Consider the following 22,000-nt stretch of genomic DNA (forward strand, 5'->3'; position numbering starts at 1 on the left):
TGATTGAACTAAAGTGGTTCTATTGATCCTCGTCTTGCAGAACAATAAATAGTAATTTAAAAGATTAATTTAATTAATATAATTTATTGTTTATTTGTTTTAGGTGAGTAACGGCAATGTCATCGACACAGGAACACCAACCCTGCTGGTATTTACCATTTTTATATTTACATTATTAAGCATGCTAATGGCGATATAAATTATTGTAGTCATTAGTTAAAGCTATTTTGTATTTGCATTATCATTGCAATTTACATCGCATATATCGCTTATTTATTGCTTATTTTGGACGTTTAATCATGGATACATTGTACGTTTTTTTAAACCGCAAAATTCAATATTATGGTTTAATTCCTCATAATTTTTATGTTTTTTGTAAATATGGCACTTAAACGTGTTATACATTTCAGCTTTGGCAATGGTTTTTCATTATGTCAAATAGATACCTACACTTGGCACGCTTGCGAATAGATTACGATAAAATTGTATTTATGTTAAAATCAATTTTGTAAATAATTTCCTTGTTATGGTGTTTAATTATGTTGATGCATTAATTAGTACATTCATATTTTTAATGTATAGACTACCTACATTTTATATTATATTTATTTCAGTAATAAATTAATGTACTAAAGTAATATAATATTATTAAGAATATTAATGCAAGAACACAAGCATAAATTTTAAATATATGCTGCCCTTTACTTCACTATTGGGTTGTCTTATTACAGTGCTCAGAATACGAATAATATGCATTGCATGAATAATAATATGGCATAAAATAATTTATGAAACATTTTTTTTTAAATTCGAAGAAACTCAATTTATGTAAGAATGCTTATCATAGTAAGGTTTTAATCTTGCCTTGATCTCTGTTTTATAAATATTAACACGAAGGCAGGTAGGTAGGTAGGGCTGCGTGTGTTTGTGGCGGCGTACTTCCAGCCACGTCTGCCTCGCATGCAAACGATCCCTCATTGATTCATTGCTATAAGCTATTTTCAACTCTTTACGTACACAAAGAGGTGTCTGCCGGCCGCACCGCGTCGTTCGTAATGCAAGAAGCTACGTATCGCATACAAATAAGATATTTTTGGTTCTACAATATGGATATCATATGAAAATAGTCGACAGACAATTGCGATTCTTCATACTCAACGTCCGGAGAGGTTTTTTCGTACAGCTTATTGTTTTTTTTAATGGTAGATTATAGTATGAATACGTACTAATAGATAGACTGCAAATCTTTCGTCTTTAAATGTAAACTCAACGGACACATCACACAGAGTTGTTTTCGATATAACAGCAAAGGGGTAAAATTATCAGTGTTTTATTAAATTCGAACATACTCCAGATCTAAAAAGAACTACGGCTCAAAATGATTTATTCGTTCAGAATTATCGATAGACTCATATGTCAGTGGTGAAATAATCAGAATTCAAAACGAATAAAGTTTTAGTCGGTTAGGTAAACAATAGAAATTGTTTAACATGTATATCATTAGGTCGTGATTTACAACGGAAATGATGGTGGTATAATGGAATAGCAAGCGAGTAGGTTATTTGTAGTTGAGGTTGACAATGGTTGCGGGGGTAAGGGGCGACGGCGGCGCGGTGTGCGAGCTCGGCTAACCCGTTCACCTAACCATTTAGATACGACGAGGTCATAAGACTTTTTGCGATACATTTAACAGATGCGATAATGGCCGTAATCATTTGTACCAGTACGCGTACTTTAAATATTAAATTGCTTGAAATTTTCTTCTGTGATTTACGTATTTTATGTTTTAGGGTTTTTAAACACGTTTTTAAGTATGTACTAACATTTATAAAGCATTTTTATTTTAAGTACCTGCTAATAGATTAATTGAAACGTGATCGAAAACTTTTCAAACTTATCCGTATTACTAAAGTCTCATTTAACTTACGAATTAGTGGACATAACTGTATGTAGACGTAACTGCTAGTTGTGCAACTCAATAGGAAAAAGTCACAAGTTGGGGTTTGCTGACTAAACGTTTTGTTGCTTGTACGGCTTCGTGCTTTTGCGAGTTTTGCAATGCCATCGCTATTACGACAACTTTGATTACCGAACACATCGCATTTGAGATGCGATAGAATGAACAAATACAATAAGACGGACTTGGAAATATAGTGTATAATATAAAAATTACGATTATACATAGTTTATGACATAAGAAACATATTTTATTAAGTTTATTATGTGTTTAAAAAAATGTTACAATTAAGCACAAAGTACATAATGATTTGTATTATTTTTGTAACGTAACGTTTGAGCGTTGTTTCTATGAGCGGCTTATTTCCCGACCGTGACAAATTGTATGATTCGCCGGGTTCATTGTCACGAACGATAATACGCGCTTCGGCTCGTAGTGTCGCATCACTATTTGTTACGTTACTGATCAAAAACAGTCTGCAACAATAAATATTGTTTACAATCTATTGACACACTGATGAAAATAATCTTTATTAAAAACTGGCGGAGGCTCTAATGGATGAAATAGCGCCCGATATTTTTACCATAATTAGTGATTCAGTAACGAGAGAAATAGTAAACTCATTTTGCTACATCGATCAGAATCCGCGAGAGTGTGTAACCTTTGAAAGTTGTCGTGATTCGAAGTACCATTAAGGCCTCTCCTGGATCGTTGCCAGAGCGGGGATATTATTAGCACGCCGCCAACGTCCGAGTTAATCAAGCTCAAATAAGATCGATATTAACCGTAGGTGATGGTCTCGCGGCTGCTCCGCCCGACCCGACCCGTCGCCCGTCACCCGTCACCCGTCGCCTAGTATTAAATACCGAAGCCGACGACATCCGCCGCGGCTCGCAGAAAGCATCATTTACACAAGATATTATTAACCCGATTCCGTCGCTTTGGTATCTACGAATACGTAAACACCGTCTGCTACTGATATAAACCAATTCCTAGCGGAAAGATAAATGCGCCTTGCTAGACTAGAAGGACACCAGACATAGTGCCAACGTTTGCATTTCGTAAGCTGTAAGAAAGCTCAACAGCGGCGGCCCGCTGCGCATAGTGTCGACGCTAAGACCAGTTTTGTGCGAGAGTAATTTTCTTAGAACTCAGTACGGTCCATAACATGATGTGCAATTTCGCAAAAACGCCGTTTGACCTCAATATGCCTGTCGTTTATGCACTTCTATCGCGTTTAATGTTCTGACACACTAATCAATCAGGGCCAACGTAGTTAGTAATATTGATAAGGCTTTTTTGTTCTGTTGTCATGTCTGCTGTCATGTGTAAAAGTAGTAAATTAGCTAATTGACTATACTTTTGTTATGGTCTACAAAGCGTGACTATTGCGTCGTCCGACATACCACTGAGAGAAATTTTGCTTTCCCCATACTATCCGTAGAAAAAGTTATTGCTATGCTGATACTATTCGAAGATTCGGGCAATAGCGGGCTAGCTTGTGAACCATTCAAAAATTTCTATCATAAAATTAGATGTAGGTGATTAAAAATGATATTAAAAATTGGTTCAAAGTAGTATTAGTTAGTAGTAGTATTGAAGCCCGCAGACAGAAAATTTATCACAAAAATTACGGTTATTACTGCAACAAGAATAGACGCTAAAATTAACTAATAAACATTTTTATGATCGTTAACGTGATTTTCATTTTGAATAGAGCAGTAATTATAGTAATATCAATACGCCTAAAATTACAAATGATTACCGTTTCATTGCTCCGTTTTACGTCGGAACATTTTTGTGGCATCAGCGCGAGCTTCCATTATTCAAAAGAATAATCTTTGTTTGTTCAATTTGTGCAAAATGGTAGCGCGCATTACCGCCCAACACATCAGTTTTGCATTACACTTAGCTTGCGAAAATACCTTAATGTTTGCACGAGCTTTTATTTCGCTTACACCAGGGGCTTTATGATAAAACGATAGCGATTTGTCATCGAACTAATCTACGATGTATTGTTATTCGGTTTCGAGTTATCTTACATTTTTTGTAAATAAAACAAATCCTCTGAACGGATATGAATGATGTTACTTTTAACCTTTAAAGTCAAAGAGTACGTACATTTTATTTGTGCTGCAAATTTAACTCAAAATCTGCGGTCGGAACTAAGAGCTTTAACGGAGACTTGATACAAATTTTATAATATTTTATTAAACTATGCTATATAATGTATTCAATGTTAAATGCGATTTAGCGCCACTATTATTGACTAATATTTTCTTATCTCAAAACACAATATATTTAATTTTAAATATTAAATTTACATCTGCAAATATTCCTAGTAACATAAAATATGATTTTATGTCGAACATAGATGAGATGAGAAAAGTTGGATACGTACGATAAAAGTTAATTAACGTGATCGACGAGCCATAAAACACGGTCGTAGAGCAATGTGCTCTGAGTGCATTTCAAAGGGACAGCCGTCTCTGGGTTTGAGCGAGCCGAGTGGCCAGTGTCATGCGGCTCTACTCTCTCCACATTAATGCGCAATCAATTATATGCACCACTGCATAAAGACCTACACGTTTTACAATTTTAACTTTGATACTATGCGTCCTCTCTGCCCATTCACTTCGCTAATTTGGCGATTTTCCCATAGACAAAGTAACCTATGATAAGCTACATCACTAATAAACTGAGTGATCCTTATGATGACGAATGAAAAACTCTACGTTCAATCTACGTTAGGATGGATCTCACAAGCTGTATTGAGTTGCAATCTTTATTGCAAATTTGATTTTTGGTACCGTCAAAACAAATTGATTTTGACATTTTCATAAAATTTAGGTATTTATATGTTACATAACAAGAAATAGTTCGATTACACATACAATAATGTAAACCTATAGGCTCGTGACGCGAGGCGCACTTGACCGCTTTTTTTATTTCACTCTTAACGAATTCTTAATTTGGAGTCAGCAAAGCAGCGCGGCTTTGACCTCAAATACGTGAAATTACATGTTCGTGTTTACTATCGCTAGTGATTTTGTCCACTATAGCATTGTAATAAATACCAACTTAACGATCTATTAAGTCTCAATATGTGAAACTAAAAAAATATAAAATATATGTGTGTTGTTCATTAGTAGATAACAATCGTTTATCGAATTTTTCCTTGATTATGTTTAGGAAAATCGTGTTATTATTGTATAGGAAAGAATTTTCCTACCAAATATAGCACCTGCTAAGGATAAAGGCTTTCCTAAACAGTTGTGTAAACACTGCAAGTCATTGAAATCTATTTAGACAAATATTGATAGCAGTTCTATTTAGTTGAACTGGGTGTATAATGCCCTTCCTGTACGCTTTTAGCACTCGAGAACCTTTCTTCCACTTCAGTTATCGGTAGCAAAAGCTAGAGAGCTAGATTTGTATTGCATCAGATCGTGTATACCGTTGTGCCTATTTTTAGCATCGAATTGCAGCTAATATTGTACTATACTTTTATTGGAGATCTAGGTCAGTAGCTGTCTCCTATTCTTATAAGACGAAAATATGATTTAAAAAGAGAAGTAACTAATATGAAATATATAACAATAGAACATGAATAACAATAGAAGTAGATAACCAAAATCTAATACAAAGGGTCCATTGCTATTAAGGCGAAGTACGTATTGGTTTTTAGCCTTGATCCAAATGTTTCCTGACACCGTATATATTAGAAAAAGATTGTGTGAAGCACGCATAATTTGGAACTTGTTGAAACAATGAAAATTAAGCACAGGAAGTGGGCGTGATGCGACAAACACAACCGGTGTGGCTATATTTTTACTCTTAACGACGTACATTTGTCTCTGTATTCATGTTTGTTGACTGTGTAGTCACGCCGCGCTGCCTTCACACGCTGGGTGCCAATAAGCTACAACACTACCCTCCATTTTAATTCAAATTTACCCTAGTATTGTTAATATTATACTGAAACCCTTACTTTTAGTCAAGGGTACGTTTCTAACTTTTAAATTGAATTTTAAAACAAGCCTGAATTTTCCCAAACTTTATCTCCCTATCGCTCTTTTTGTACCGCGTTAAATTAAACCCGTGTCACTTTTAATAACCTCCATGAAATCCAGTTAGCGACAAAGCCGATTCAAGCAACACACGTGAATGAAATTATTATTCTTTTCAATGATTGAATGAAGTAAATCTTACTTTTTACTAATATTATAAATCCGAATATTTAGATGGATGGATGAATATTTGAATGTTTGTTTGAGAGTATCACCAGAACGGTTAAATAGATCTCGATGAAATTTGGCATGGATATAGGACATAGTCTAGGAGAATCTATAGGCTACTAATTAAGTTCTTTCTTTATTCCGCGCGGACGGAGTCGCGTGCGACATCTAGTTATAACTATAAATAAAAACTCGCAGTGGAAATAATATTGATGAAAAGAAAAAAAACATTTAGATCTTCGAAGGTGTTTTTTACTTACATCTATTTTAAAAGTATTTTAGTATTGATCTTTAATTAAACTAACACTTAATATAAAATTCCTTACAATTTAACCCTCATCCCTTATTAATACTAAACTTTTTAAGATGCACCATTAGCAAATTGTGTATGTATATCTTTCGTTGTATTACAAAAGATGTTAAAGGAACTCCGCTCGAGAATACGCAATACGCCATCAATAAATAGATTGACACCCGCTGTGTGCCCTGATGCCCGATAATGGAAAATACATGAAACCTTTCAAATTCGAATACTTATGTATAACATGGGATAAAGTACATATTAGATATAGATAGATTTCTCATTCCTATTTACCAAAATTCTGTACATATTTTACCCAAATTTTTAAACCAAAACCTGTTGCGTTTTGAGAAGTTACTTTAAATTGAAATTAATAGTAATTAAAGATATTAATTATTTTAAAAAAAGTTACAACTTTCATGTTAACATTAAAAAATAATGTTTTATTCAATTTAATACTTTGAAAATAGAATTTAATTATTTTCAATTTAATTACTCGCTACAATGGAGTTACAATTACACTAAGCTATAAATATACTTTTAATAATAACAGACTATTATTTTCTATGTTAATAAACACTGTAATAAATATTAATATTTTTTCATAATAAGCGTTACTGATATAACAATTAATTTTATTGGAAGTAATAATGAAAATGAAATTAAAATGTTCTATTAAGAGCAACGGCGGTGTTAATGAACAAAGGATATATAAATATTTATATACACATTTATGTAAGTACTAGCTGTCGCCCACGACTCCGTCTGCGTGAAGTAAAAATACTTAATTAGTTCCCGGCAGTTATTCGAATTTTTCTCACCTTTTAAACCTCCACGAACATTTTAAGACCAATATAAGATAAATCCGTTCAGCCGTTCTTGAGTTTTAGCGAGAGTAACGAACACCAATTGATTTATATATATACATTACAACAATGTGGTAAATATACATTTGTTTGTTATGATAACACAAACAGAAATAACCTGAGTGTTCGATTCGATTTCCAATCATACCTTGTTTTTATTACACAAATCCAACATAAAATACGTCCGCATCCATGAAAGTAGGATTTATGTATATTCATACACACTGCCGTGACATTGTACGCCTCATGCCAACCCACTAGATTGACACCTCTCCAAATGCCTATACATAAAATATAAAAAAATAAAAAAATTGTAGTCGTTGAAACTATTATAGATAAAAGCAAAATACCTAGACATTTTACAATAAAATTTCCACTTTACATGAGATGTTTTTAAACTGAATGCATTTATTCCAAACTAGCTGCAAGCCGCGACTCCGTCTGCGCGCAATTAAATAAACCCTTAATTAGTACCCTATGTGTTCTACCGGAATATGTTCTACATTTATGCCAAATTTCATATATATCAATTCAGCTGTTCTGGAGATACCTTCTAATAAACAACCATCCACCAATCCATCTACATCCCAATATTCGCATTTATAATATAAGAAACATGTTCTTAATTACTTTTAATTGCGACAATACTGTAATGGATGTAATTTTTAAATGTTGACAGAACAGACTTATTAAACATTTTTTAACTAACGGTGATAACCGGCGGTAGTTATATGTGTTGCTGAGGTAGCGGCTGCGCTCGTGCGTCTCGTGTGCCCGTCAACCCGTGCAAGCAACTCACGCGTGTAACTTCCTCGCAATTCTTAACGCACTCATTAAGCAAACGTTTGCACATATCACGCCGGAATACATTTCCCTAACTACAGCTGTAGCGATAACTTGCTTTTACTGAGGTTATAATTGTAAATATATTATACTAGCTGACGCCCGCTACTCTGTCCACGCGGAAATAACAAAAATTAAGTGGTAATCTATGTGTTCTTACAGACTATGTTATACCTCTGCGCCAAAAATCAGCAAGATCCATCCAGGTGTTCTGGAGACCTTCAAACAAACATCCATCCATCTAAACATTCGCATTTATAATATTAGTAAAAAGTAACATTACATGAATCACGGTGAAGTGGAATTATTCATAGACTCTCAACCACTGAAACAAAACGTGGTTTTGTATGACAAACTGGTCAAAAATAACAACACTTTAATTACGTAAAATATCATTTCTAATTGTCTTTCTTTATAATATTAAATATTTTAGATGCTCGACAACAACAATATGCTTTGCAAACAATTGCCACGGAACATTACATGGAAATATATCACATAATTGAATTAGGTGTAACTAAATGTTTTTGAAAATTTTCGAAAAATAAGTTATTGTATACCAAAAGCTGTTAAGATCATTAAATATTCCTACAGGTAATTTATATATTTTACGTAATGTAAGCATGCATTACATTTACATCAAAATATGCACTGTGTATTTAAAGTAAGAAGTAATTATGAATTTAAAACACATTGTGGCATCTGCATTTGCATTGCTAATAAACATCGGTGCACCAAGTGCCCACTGTTGCAACGACTAACATTTTCATGTACACAATTAAATACACACATGGAAAATATTTTTATAAATTTTCACTTATTGAATTTAATATGTCGACAATTAAAATTAAAGCTTTAAATTGCTGTGACCCAATTGTACTCAACCCCCAAGAGGATTTATACAATCCGCCATGCCCGATTTCACTTTCACTTCATTCAACACACCCACTAAAGAAACATGAATTGCAACATTCAGCTTATGTTTATTCATTCTTAAACACGATAACCTCATGTTGCTGTTTCAACTTGGCTAGAATTTCATGCAATTACATCAGAAATTTGACACCGAGCTAATGGGCCACTAGTTTAGGTCTAGTCTAATTACTTAACAAGCCTAAATTGTTCAGTCTTCACGCTCGCCGCAACCCCAATTGACGTAAAATTTGTTTAATGTATGAGCAGACCTTCCTTTTCGTCTTTATTCTTCCAGGAATATTCGATACCTACACAAAAATTAACTATCTTTAATCCATTAACTATATCTTTGTATGTTGACTTAGCAGCTAATTTATTTTATTAAATATAATTACACAAGGTGATCTTTTTCAAAGCGTGTATTTTATTATGATGTAATATACTTCATGTTTTATTAATTTAACACGAAGGAAGAATTGTCTGTTCGTACAATTAGCCCCGTTGAATGCGACGGCGATAAGGTGCAGTTTGCGAGGAATTAGCAGCACCGCACAGAGCGTTAACCCGGCGTTTAAATTTGCTCCGCCATTATACGCGATGCGTGGAGCGTCCGTTGGCGAAGCGGAAGACGGCCATTCCGACCATTTACGAGCCGGCGCTCAATGCCTCCTGTCCCTATTGTGGCGCGTTTATTGACGACATCGCGTCTCGCCCTCACCTCCGCTACGGCAACGGCCTTGCTGCTATAATCTACATCGCACTGACAGCGCTTGTGGTCGCATGTCTAATGTCGTTTTAACACAACGCTTGCGATACTATAAACGAATTGAATTATACTCCATAGATTTTATTGTTTTGTTTTGATTTTAATGCCCCATTCGTGATTTGACATCAATCGTATCATATCGAATCGAATTCGCAGTACGCTTAAATACTCACAGATTTATAAATCTCATGTTTCTGATAGGAACCCCTTACTGCCTGTGCCCTCTTTGCGACTTTAACTGACCCCTCTTTGCAGTGTTAACAACATCATAGACCGTCATATATTCTTTTTTGATATCCAATCTCATAGCTGTAATGAAAATAAAAATGTTCGCTAAAGTATACTAGATGATGTATATTTATGAGGCAGGGTGCTCTTAGCGAGAGGGTGCCACGCCGCCTTGCGCCGCGCAACTGCGGAGGCTGAGGTTACGCGCCTCGCTAAGCACTATAAATACATCCCTGGTCACGTAGCGCCACCGCTACAAACTGTTGAATATTTATACACAGTACCCCAAAACGGTAATATATAACCCCGAACAAAAACATTTAAAGCGAATCTCGACTCCCATTCCTCAGCTCCTTTACAAAGTGTGACAAATTACAAAAACACCGGCCAGCCATATTCCGTGAGAAGAATAATTCTGTAGCCTCGGGTGGACTCATTTCATACACTCTACTATCATTTCAAAGGAATTGTCTACTTCGCTATTGTCCAAGGCTTCTTATAGAATATCCTCGTCATACTATTACTTGGTGCTTGGATAAGGCCCGGTATTTGCGATGATGATTTTACCATGGCTATTATTCAGATTGTTACCGTATGACATCAACCGTTCTCGTTATATGAAGGCGCTAAAGTAGCTAACATGAATCACTCGCTCTAGTAAATCTAGTTCTCGTCTATCTTAATTCAAAATGCATGAGTGGGAAATCTGAATTACAGCATTAAAGCAAAGTTATTTTTATACATAAAAATTTGAACGGTTCTTCTTATTTGTCTATTTTAATATTTCCCTTGTAAAAATATTATGACATCGTTTCCGCTCCCTTGAAGCTATTGGTAAACACGCAGAGTAATTAATAACATCCTGTCGTATTAGGATGATTAAAATGAAATAGGAATACTACAGATGAGCGCATCTAAACGTAAGCTTATGTTTTGTTTCACAATGTGCTTCTGCCTTTTTTCACGCCAGGCGTCAGGCGGACGTAACGTAAATAAACAAGTGTCGTGTTTAACTGAAACACCTATGAAATGTTCCCCTGCCTTCGAATACGACACCCCTGTTTATGTTTTAAGTACATATGTGTAAACTAAAATATATGTTACAAAATAGTATATTAGCAAATATCCAAAACAATTTATTTAGTCTAAACAACCGTGCCTTAAAAATCAAAATATATTTTGTTTTTCCATGTGGTATATTGTGTTCACTAATATTATTCAGCTAGAGTTAAAATATAAAGATTGTTTTCCTTTCATTGACACATTTAAATTTATTAAGATATGTAAACATGTATGTTACGTCCTCATCGGTTATTGACTCTTCATAATTTCGATTATTTGAATGAATCATTATTTGCATGTCAATGATTTTATTTAATTAAGATGTCATCCGCATGCCTCTACGACGGCTAGTTAGTATAAGAGTAGACTACAAATTAAATAGTCGTTGAACTTGGTCGTTATCGCGCCGCATGAACTATAACGACACTCCTTGGCCGGCTTATCATCGCAGCTCGCAATAACTCAACATTTAATTCTATTTAAATAAAAATATATTGCTTACGTACCATTTATATCAACAAGCTAATTATCTACTGCAGTTTTTCAGTTTAATATTTAAATTATCCAATAATCCTGTAAAACGTTCCTATATTCATAACTATTACTAGTTCCATGTTTATTTCTTCTGAGGCACCGGCTAGATCTAATCACTGCTCCCTAGCTGCGCTATCACCAAATCTACACGCACCCTTAATTTGCATCAGACAATATGATTTTATTCTAAGCAAATATTCAGTTTATTTCTATCAAATCGTGTTTACGCGTGCTGACGTTGAGTCAGTCATCCAACTCGCCGGACGTTGTTCACTTGAGATCAATTGCGTTTAATTGTTCTTAATATAATTACCTAATTGAAAACGCTCGCTATGCGCCTCTAGTCACATGTTTCGTCATCATAAACTCTGAATACTTCGTAACGCGGCTATATTAATATCGTTCTCCAAAAGGGAACCATTATTTTCACAATTATCTAAGTGTAGTTTTTATTCTTTGTGACGAGATAAAGCGGTTGCACCGATCTTTTTAAACTCTGAACTTTATATTTTTATGTCAACGTATCTGATATGGAGTTTTTGTATAAAGTTTATTCTTTGTGTTTTGTATAGCGCCTAACGCGATATTCAAAAGAATTGTTTAGTTTAAAAAGTCAAGACTACCATATTTATGATAGAATTTTATATGAAGATGAACACTTATCATCAGAAACCCAGCTTGATTATCCTTGGAAAACATTTACTAGAGACCCGGATGTTTAAGGTAAACAGTTTCAACGTCGTTGCAAGGTATCTGTTTAAATTCTATGAGATTCTATATTTAAGTTAGGTTGTTAAGTTTAAGGTTGAATGCAGTCGTAAAAATTTTAACTATGCACTAGAAGCGCCGAGCTGGTACTATAAACAGTATGTTTACACCGCCCCCTTACTGTGCCGGATATAACTAGACTAGGGCACACCACATGTGCGCGCACCACACAAATGGTCATTCTGACTTTTTTAGGCTGTAATATATATATATCCCTTGTTTTTATTCAACGTTGCTGTCTCAGAACCTATGAGCTTTACTATAACGAAATAAAGTAAGTTTATGATAGCTTAACTATGATTTGATCGTACAGTTTTGAACAGCATACAACTGTGATTGTTTTCGTTTAAAAGTTTTAATGGGAAATACAAACTTTGTCCATAAGCCGGTTTCACATCGACTTCAGATATAAATATAAACAATAATAATCATTTGCGCTCAAATATAACTCATATCTCAAGCTAAATGTTTTGCAATCTGAACTTAATCAAAAAAACTCTACTAATGTACATTTTGGTGTATATAATTTATTTATAAGTATATATTTACACACAAATGTTTAATTACATATGTGCTGAATTAACCTTTATGCCGCAACATTCCGATAGAAATGGCTTCAACATGATAACGGTCGTATAAATTGGTGTGCTTAACTGATTATTGTAAAATGGGTCGGGAAGCGGCTACTGTCCACACGGCTCGATGGGTCCTCATTAATTTAGGGGTAAATATGTTGTAGCGCTTTTAATCGTTACACAACCGAATTAATATGTGAACAATAAGAACAAGGGTCATGCTGAGCAGTCAGAATACAAAACAGAGAGCTCTCGCTGTCCGCGGTCACTGAGTGCCCTGAACCTCTCCAAGCTTTGTTGTGCTTTAACCTATTTTCAAAACTTTTAAATTCATCGCCTCTATACAAATCTTTTATGTTGCTTTTGACATCAATATAGAAATATTGACCCATTTATAAAGTTACAAATATATCCCGAAGTCATCTGAAATGACAAAATTATGGCAGTTCAAGAAATCAGAACGAAATAGCAAAAGTAAAGAGGGAAATGAAGAATTTTTGTGCCCCATGCAATTTGTTGTAAAACTATTTTTTGTTAAAGAGTGATACTATATAACAATTACTTTTGCTAACGACTTCGTCACACTATATATTTGCATGTTGTAAATACAGAGATGAAGAAATAATAAAAAAATTCCCTATTGAACCGTATTCGAACTTAGCATTTTTGTCCTTTGTGGTTACTAATGACGCTATGAAAAAAAGCTTTATGCGAGCTTCTACAATGAAATTTGAAGAATATTCAAATTTATTGTATTTTATTTTAAAAAGAACACGATCAGGTATAGTTTGTGGTTGAATGAAGGCGACCCTTTGAAAAGATTATTAATGTGTTTAGAGACACCCTCCAAACCTACTCCATTGACAATCGGTATCAATACCCACCGGCCTCGCCCGCCCCACCCCCCACACAAACGAGAGCCTTAAGGCCCATTTTTCACGAACCGTCCATTGTAAATCAACACAATAAGAGTAAAATTGTACTATTCACGAAAAATGTACCAACTCATTTTGTATATTTTAGGATTATTACTTTGGCTTTTATGAGGTTTCCAAAGGTTTCTTCAATACTTTTTCCGTAATTTACTTTTTCATTTTGAATCAAAGTTTTTGTTAGAAATTTCTTATAAATTTTATATTTATTTCGTAACTTTTTCATCTTCACGCTTTCTACACGAATGCAGGGTGCTAATAATTCCACTCAATGTTCGCAAAGGTTCACCACTCTCGCCGCACCGGCCAGACACTAACGAACTTGAATTGTATTGTCTTTCAATCGGCGCTTTCTCTTTTCTTTCAGTAAGATCTTTTCTGTGAGTATTTTTAATGAACATACAATATAGGTTTTGATCTGTTGGAACGTTTGCATTTTAACTAAAATTTGACATTAGTCTTAAAACTGCTGCAATATTTAGATGAAATCCGCATTTCGCAAGAGACGATTTAATACATACTTCATTTAATTTTAAACCTATCATATTTTCCAATATATATATTGGAGTTTCGGTCAAGCCGCTTCGGAGGAGTATGGGAACGAACATTGTGATACGAGAGTTTTATATATAAGATAGTTATTTTATTGGTACTGCCAAAAACAAAAACCAGTTTAGATGACCTCAAACAGTTTTACGCATGTATCATTAGGTCAAACAGACTATTACTTTTCGTTAGACCACCAGAACACTACCGCAATAAAATTCACATTGAGCAAAACCGGATTGAGATTTAAATCAAAGCAAAAACATTTCTTCTTAAACACTTCGTTAGAAAGTAAAGCAGGAAAAGCAATCGGTGGCGTGCAGGAAAACAAGAAATGAGGTCCTATGTCGGGAATGTAAGAGGAAAACTGGGGTGGCGCTGTAGGGCAGGGGGCCACAGTCGCTTACCGGACGTAAGGTTCTTCTCGTATGTACTTACAAATGGTTTTTACTGCATATTTTGTTTTGTCTCCTCTATACATGAAAGTATTGTATATTAAACCGTAACGAGTAAAGTTTTAATCTCTTAACACTTTTACTCATCGCATCGTATCATTATAATACATCGTTAAATCTGTCTTATAAATCTTATTTTCTGAATAACGCTCATCTTGTGTAGCATACATACGTTCATAAAACGATCGTAAAATGAAAATCTTATATAATGTATCGTTTATAAAGTACACAAGTGTTAAATACTTTGTTCATAATCCCTACACAAGTGGAACATAAACGGGGCAGTTAACACGTTTACGAGGGGGGCGAGGAGTAACAGCTTCCTGTTGGGGCTAGATAACAGATTCATTTAGGTTGCGGCGCGTGTTGTGAAAATTCAATAGTCAAGGAAACTAATCTACTCGTGAGAGCTCCGGAGATGCCGGAGCTCGCAAGTCAGTCTCTACAAACCACATCACATATCTTCATTAAATTATAATGTTAATGTTGGCATATGTTGCTGTACTGAGATCTTTTACATGCATTAAGATCAAACATAAAAAAACAAACAATTATTGACAGCAAAAATACAGCAAGGAGAAAAGTTGGAAAATCTTGTGGAAATACGAATTTGTAAATGACGATAATAATATAAGAATGTTGTGAGTCCTTCAATTTAAATATGCGCCGTATACGTAACAAATAGTACGCAGTTGCGGTCGCAGTCGGAGCAATTGCTCTCAATAACCACATCCTAATTTTCTCGTTTCCTGACGCCGACGAGCGCTGCGGCTCCGGACTCAGACGTCAACAATTACGTGCTTCATTTCAAATCTGCAACACGCTTTATTACATGGGCATATATTAAAAATGGTAGTTAGAATTTTTCCATAGCCAAATCCGCTATCTCCATTTTCACCTATCACTACATTTCAATCTGAGTGTCCTTCCATTACGACAATAGTTTAGTTACCAAAAGATATCCATCCATAATATAGCTTATTTTGATATTGTATTCGGCGTCCGTAGTAACGTCCTATATGTGTTAACTCGGTAATTGAGTTTTTATAACCTTTTTAAATGTAATATGTTAAAGGTTACGGTCCACGTAAGGTGAATAATAACGAAATCGCAGAGTATTTTTAATATTGTGTAGACCAACATCAGTATTGTTATAAATCATATGAAACACGTAAAACCGATTTCGGCTCGATGTGATTTATAGGTAGGAGAATGAAAGGGCTATTCCAAATCATGGTAGTAGCGGGGTCTCAAGGCTGTGTTGATGTGAGAGTCGCGGAGGTGGACGGCGAGGGGAGGGCGTAGGCAGGGAGTAGGGCTCGAGTTCGCAATTTAATTTTGCTCCCGACGACTTGTAACCTAAATTAAATAACAACGCTCGTGTTGTAAATATTTTTTTCGCTTACACGATTTAGCAATCTAACATTATTACTTACTTATTTGCTTAAACAATGTTAGCTAAAGGTTGAATTGCTACATTAAAATAATACATTTTTTTTTCTATTTACACAAATTCGTTACATTCTCCAGTAGATATGTAATAATGTTTATTTCGTAACATTATAACTGGATATGAAATCATTTAAAGAATTGCTCATCAATATACCTATTACCATTTTGCTTAGCTTTTTTTGTAACATTACATTTAAAGTAGTTGGCGGTCATAAGGTTAAAGTTGCATATCGTAACTATTATTTTCCGTCCATTATAGCACCTTAAAAACCTGCTAGCATCTAATAATATTTCACACGTTCACATTTAACCTTTGTTGCTATGAATCATCAAATGAGCCAGATATCAGTGTCATGTAGATGGAAATCTCCTAATGACATTCAGGGAGAAATAAACAAAAAAGTTGAAGACAAGTACCCTTCAAATACTGTTTGATAAAGTCTAATAAAACTATATAGAAAAATATTTTTTTAATAAAGAACAATCAGATATAATGCTTAGATAAAATGGTTTTAGCTGTGAACTTTAACATGAAGGTTAAATTAATACTTGCGTCAAGTGAACGGTAAGTTTTTGATAACCTTAGATAGGATTTAAAATAATATGTGCTATTGTACCAATGGTTGTTTGATTTCATACTAAATTTTAGTAAACAGACATGTTTTATTGATATTTTTCGTATAATGAAAGGCACATTACATTATAAATGTTGTACTATTAACTATAGTTTAACCAGTAATGAAAACCCTCGCCATGTTGCGGAAAATATGGATCTTATTTCTTTGCTTACATTAGAAAGTGATGTAATGGAGAAGCCGAAAGAAGTGCCCCCAGGCCAGGATTTTTATATTCTTGGTTAGGCTGTACATACACAAATATTCAATGTGTTTATTCATACTATTATGGGTCGATACCAAGATGTGCTACTCAACCGGTCTTTAACTCATTCGCTCTACCTTTGTACAATCTCGTCAGATTCGAACCTAGTTTTCGATTTAACATTTGTTTTTTTTTCTAATTAGTCCCAAATAGAACCTTTGACATTTAAAATATTCATAAATATACGTGCACACATGAGCTTATCCCGAACGAAACAAAAAAGCGCACAACAAAATATTTGTGCAATCCTCATAAAGCCAGATTAGTTCCGCAGCGCCCATTCACAGCTTAGCTTTCCATTGTTCCCAGAAAAACAGACCTTTTTACTTTTGCGACTTTTTAGGGCAACTTCTGCTTGTTTTTCTCGATAGTACAGTCCGAAGTTGGCACACTATCAAAATCGTACAACTACTAAAAATTGCAACCCAAAAAATACTTACAACTCGTGTTTTTATATACACAATAGGTTTTAAATAAGATAAATAGAGAAGATATGTATATATAAAACATACCTGTATCATAATTTTATAAAGTTTACAACATACACCAAGCACTTATAGCGCACGCTGAGAATTTTGGCAGAGCCGCGCACATACGATGTCAATATTTCGAAGCGCAGCCCAGTAACGTCAGGGCGCTAGTGCCCGTATTTATTACTACGAAATTAGTATACGCCTCGGCCCTGAAACAGAATGCTAGCATGTGTTGCGCATCCAATTAAATTTTAATAATATAATAATTAATGTTGGCGTTGTCGTGGCGATTTATTTGGCTGCGATCGTGCCACTGCTCGGAAAAACAGCACTTCATAATATTACTTTACAACAAATATTTACGTTTATCAAATAGAAATAACTTCTGCGTGTTTATAAATTTTGCATATAGACGCCTGCGCTTAATATTCCAGTTTGAGAAATGTATGAACCGAACAAGAAATTTATTATTTTATATATTTTTGTTACTGTAATGTGCGTACATATCCTCCACTTCGCATTGGACCCTTCTTGTTATCTCTGGCGCACCGACAGTCATGAACGCGACATATCAGATACGTGAAGGTCTGTTTGTATTCGCAGAGGACTTTGCTATCTAAAGCGAATTTTAGTTAAACCCATACAAGTAGCTACTGATGTATATAAATCGACTCGGGAAATATTACAATGACAAATTTATACATTATAAATTGCTCAGGTCGACATCGTCTTGTCGGCCGCTTTTGCTATCGGGCAAACGACTAATCTTGGCACGAGACTTCTCTCTAATCACATAACACATTTTGCAAGATTACATAATCAAACCATTCTGCCCAATGCTGCACGTGCTTTGTACTCACTATGTGCATTTGTGTTTAAACTTTTTTGTTATTATACTTTTTTTTTTTATTAAATTTTTTGCATGCCATCTTTTCTCTGACCTTATCTAAGCGCTAGGTCTACTAGTAATTATATCTGTGTTGCACGCTTCATTGGTCAGTTTGTTACAATAAGATAATGACGCTACGATAATGAGAAATTATAAATAAATATAAAAATAAATATCAAGTCTGGTCTAAAGTATGCACGCTGTTCCAAATAAATTTGCTTATTGTTTCTTTTTAAATAGTATAAGGTGATAAACGAGCAAGCTCCCACCTGTATTCGCCATACTCACTTCCACTTATCGCCTATCTTATGTGTGGTTGTAGTATTTTAATGGTTGAACCAGATCAATCGTGAGACAGATGTTGTAACGAGCTCTACCACTGTTAAAAATATGTATACAAAAGGCAATCTTATGTTTCCAGCACATGGTCGGCACGGGCATGGGGAACCCGTTCCCCGCGGCGGCCGCGGCGGCGGCGGCGGCGCAGTTCGCTGCCAATGGCGACGCTCTAGCTGGCAAGGCGGAGCTGGCCGCCGGCGTGCCTGCAGTCTCACAGCCCTCGCAGCAGCCGCCGCAGCCTGCGCAGGGGCAGCTCGTTAAGAGCGAGGGCCAGCCTCCGCCCACACCGCTCCCACCCGCCAACTTTTCACCGCAACCGCCGCCACAGACCCACGCACAGAATTCTATAGAAAGTCAAAATAACAGCACAGTAAGTACATCTACAACTATGCTATGCTACAATTTGAATTCAATTAATGAAAAACATGAAGTGAAAAGTAATATTATACTTTACATTCACTATTTTTTGAAGATTAATTATCGATTTATCTGGTGGAATAAACTAAAAACATCCGACATTATTGACCTAAATTGAAACGGGATTTAAATTAATTGTTACTTTATATTTCTTCAACGCTAATTTATAGCGGCTGTCGTTGGGCTCAAATCTTTGCGTATCTAAAATATTAATAGGTTCGGCTGCCAACGCCGCTTCAGAACCTAACGACGCAATCTTAAATTAAAACACTTAAGTGGTTTAAAATAGAAAAAATATTTCTACTATTCATAACGTTCATGATTTCGACAGTTATAAATGCGTACGTTTTAGTAATGCTTTAGTTTATAACTTCACGGGTATTTGGAGAGTATCAATTTAAAAATTTAAATTAACAACCCAGTCCATGAATTAAAAGAGCTGGAATGAGCCTATTACGTTCTATTCGGTAACGGTAACTATAAGGATGTTGGTGACAGTCCGAATACGTACAATAAAATGTTATCTTTGGAACATTTTAGAAAAGCGAGGACATTAATTAATTCAGGGACGATATTAAATTAGCAGTTAACGCGGTTTCGATCTAAGCACGCCCCTAACTTTACAAATTTAGCAACAATGTGCACAAACAATCAACTTACTTGTGACTCAGACGCTGAATTAACCTTTTAATATATGTAAAGCAAACAGGATTTACCATAAATCGATAGTAAAAATAGATAAAATATTAATAACATTTCTTTTACATAATGGAAAGTCACATTAAACATACATATAAATTAAATTTCATGTAACTTCTTTTTTATTAGGACTAAATAAAAGCATATTATTTTCTATTATTTAAATATGTGTACATACGTGATCCACAGCAAAGTGACAACGAAGGCACAGATGAGAGCACCCCCGTGAGCGTGGCGGCGGCGGTGGCCCAACAGGCGGCGGCGCAGCAGGTAGCAGCCGCGCACGCGGCGCACGCCGCTCATGCAGCACAGGCCGCGCACGCCGCCACCACCGCCGCCAATGCCGCCGTCGCCGCTGCAGCTGCCGGCTCCGACAAGGCGCTCGTCGTGCCCGTCTCCCAGGGCTCGCAGCCCAAGCGCCTGCACGTCTCCAATATACCCTTCCGCTTCAGAGACCCTGATCTAAGGAACATGTTCGGCGTACGTATTTATTCTTGTTATAATTTCGCGCACTGCATGACAACACTTCGCTTGAATACCGACTTTAACTACCGATGTTTTTATTTCAGCAATATGGCACGATACTTGATGTAGAAATTATCTTCAACGAACGCGGCTCGAAGGTAAGCACCGTTTTACGTCTGCCTCCTCCTCTAGTCTATATGAAGTGGCCCTGAAATCCATGACATTAACGTGGATTTCATTGTGGCCACTTTGGCGATTTTTATTATAAGACCGCGCGTCTTATGAAGCAATAAACTACTTTTATGACATTATAATAAACGGACATTAGCCGTAAGCCTACATGATAAAACTTATTAATTATGTTATTATTAAAAAATTAAAACTTTTCGAAGTACTACCGATTACCATTTCATATAAAATGTTTATTGCTTCTATATATTTGTGAATTATAGGAATTAAAGACCTTTACCCTAACTCCAAACTCTTATTAATCGATCAATATCCTGCGAAACTATTTGTCAAAGTTGTTGAATACAAACATCTTATAAAGTTTTTAGCTATTTAATATGTCTTTTATTTTCGTATGTAATAAAATGATCTATCTAGAAATATTGGATTTTTTAATCATTACTTTGTTACTTTTTTTCCTGTAATTCACAAACTACCTTCTTAGCTATTGTCCAGGAAAATATATTTTTATTAAGTGAGAAACTTCGCGTGTTAAATTGTTGATTTTTCACGAACAATAGCTAAGAAGGCCAATAAAAATTACTTTTGCCCAAACTGAATTATAAAATTCCCTACAAATATGTACTTTATCTCTTCAAGATAAAATGCCTTTCATTAATATAAGCTTTCATGACTCTCAATATAAAAGGGCTTAGACTAAATTTTATATTATTTATTTGTGTTAAAACAAACTCTATCTCATAGCGTATTCTTGGATTTAATATTTGGTGCAGTATTTCTAATTGCATTGTATATTTCCATTAAACAGTAATTATAAAATGTAATCTGATTTTGACTGATCTGTTCTGTTATGTTAAGTTATTTGTACCTTTGACAAGCTTTTAGTTTTTTCTGTATTAGATTTTATAATGTTCTTTAAGTATTCTGTAAATGTATTGTGGGAACAAAAAGCGTGTCATTGGTACGAGTGTCCAGGACAACATTAATCAATTTTCACAATATATTGATATACTCAAAAAACAACTCACTGTAAAATGTGGAACATTACAGTTGTAACAATGTAGAAAGAGATGATTGAAAGTGACTTCAAAAAAAAATTGATTGGATTGATCGCTTTTTCGTGTTTACTGCTTTCCTTGTGTCAGTTTGGTGACCGATCCCACAGTAGTAAATGCCCGTTCATGTCTGAAACGTATTTACTCTTTTGATATA

At 35.0% G+C, this 22,000-nt stretch overlaps 1 protein-coding gene across 1 annotated transcript in view; it reads left to right on the forward strand.

Moving 5' to 3' along the window:
* The window catches only part of Rbfox1 (RNA-binding Fox protein 1), a 50,045-nt gene that overhangs the window by 15,375 nt on the left and 12,670 nt on the right, over positions 1-22,000 (forward strand). Inside the window, exons 2-5 of the mRNA XM_013326643.1 lie at positions 104-148; positions 19,101-19,388; positions 20,324-20,614; positions 20,704-20,757. Coding sequence (XP_013182097.1) covers positions 104-148; positions 19,101-19,388; positions 20,324-20,614; positions 20,704-20,757 — 678 coding nt within the window. The remainder of the gene's footprint in view (positions 1-103; positions 149-19,100; positions 19,389-20,323; positions 20,615-20,703; positions 20,758-22,000) is intronic.

Source organism: Papilio xuthus, unplaced genomic scaffold, assembly GCF_000836235.2.
Source record: "Papilio xuthus unplaced genomic scaffold, Pxut_1.1 DF828780.1, whole genome shotgun sequence".
Lineage (NCBI taxonomy): Eukaryota > Metazoa > Arthropoda > Insecta > Lepidoptera > Papilionidae > Papilio > Papilio xuthus.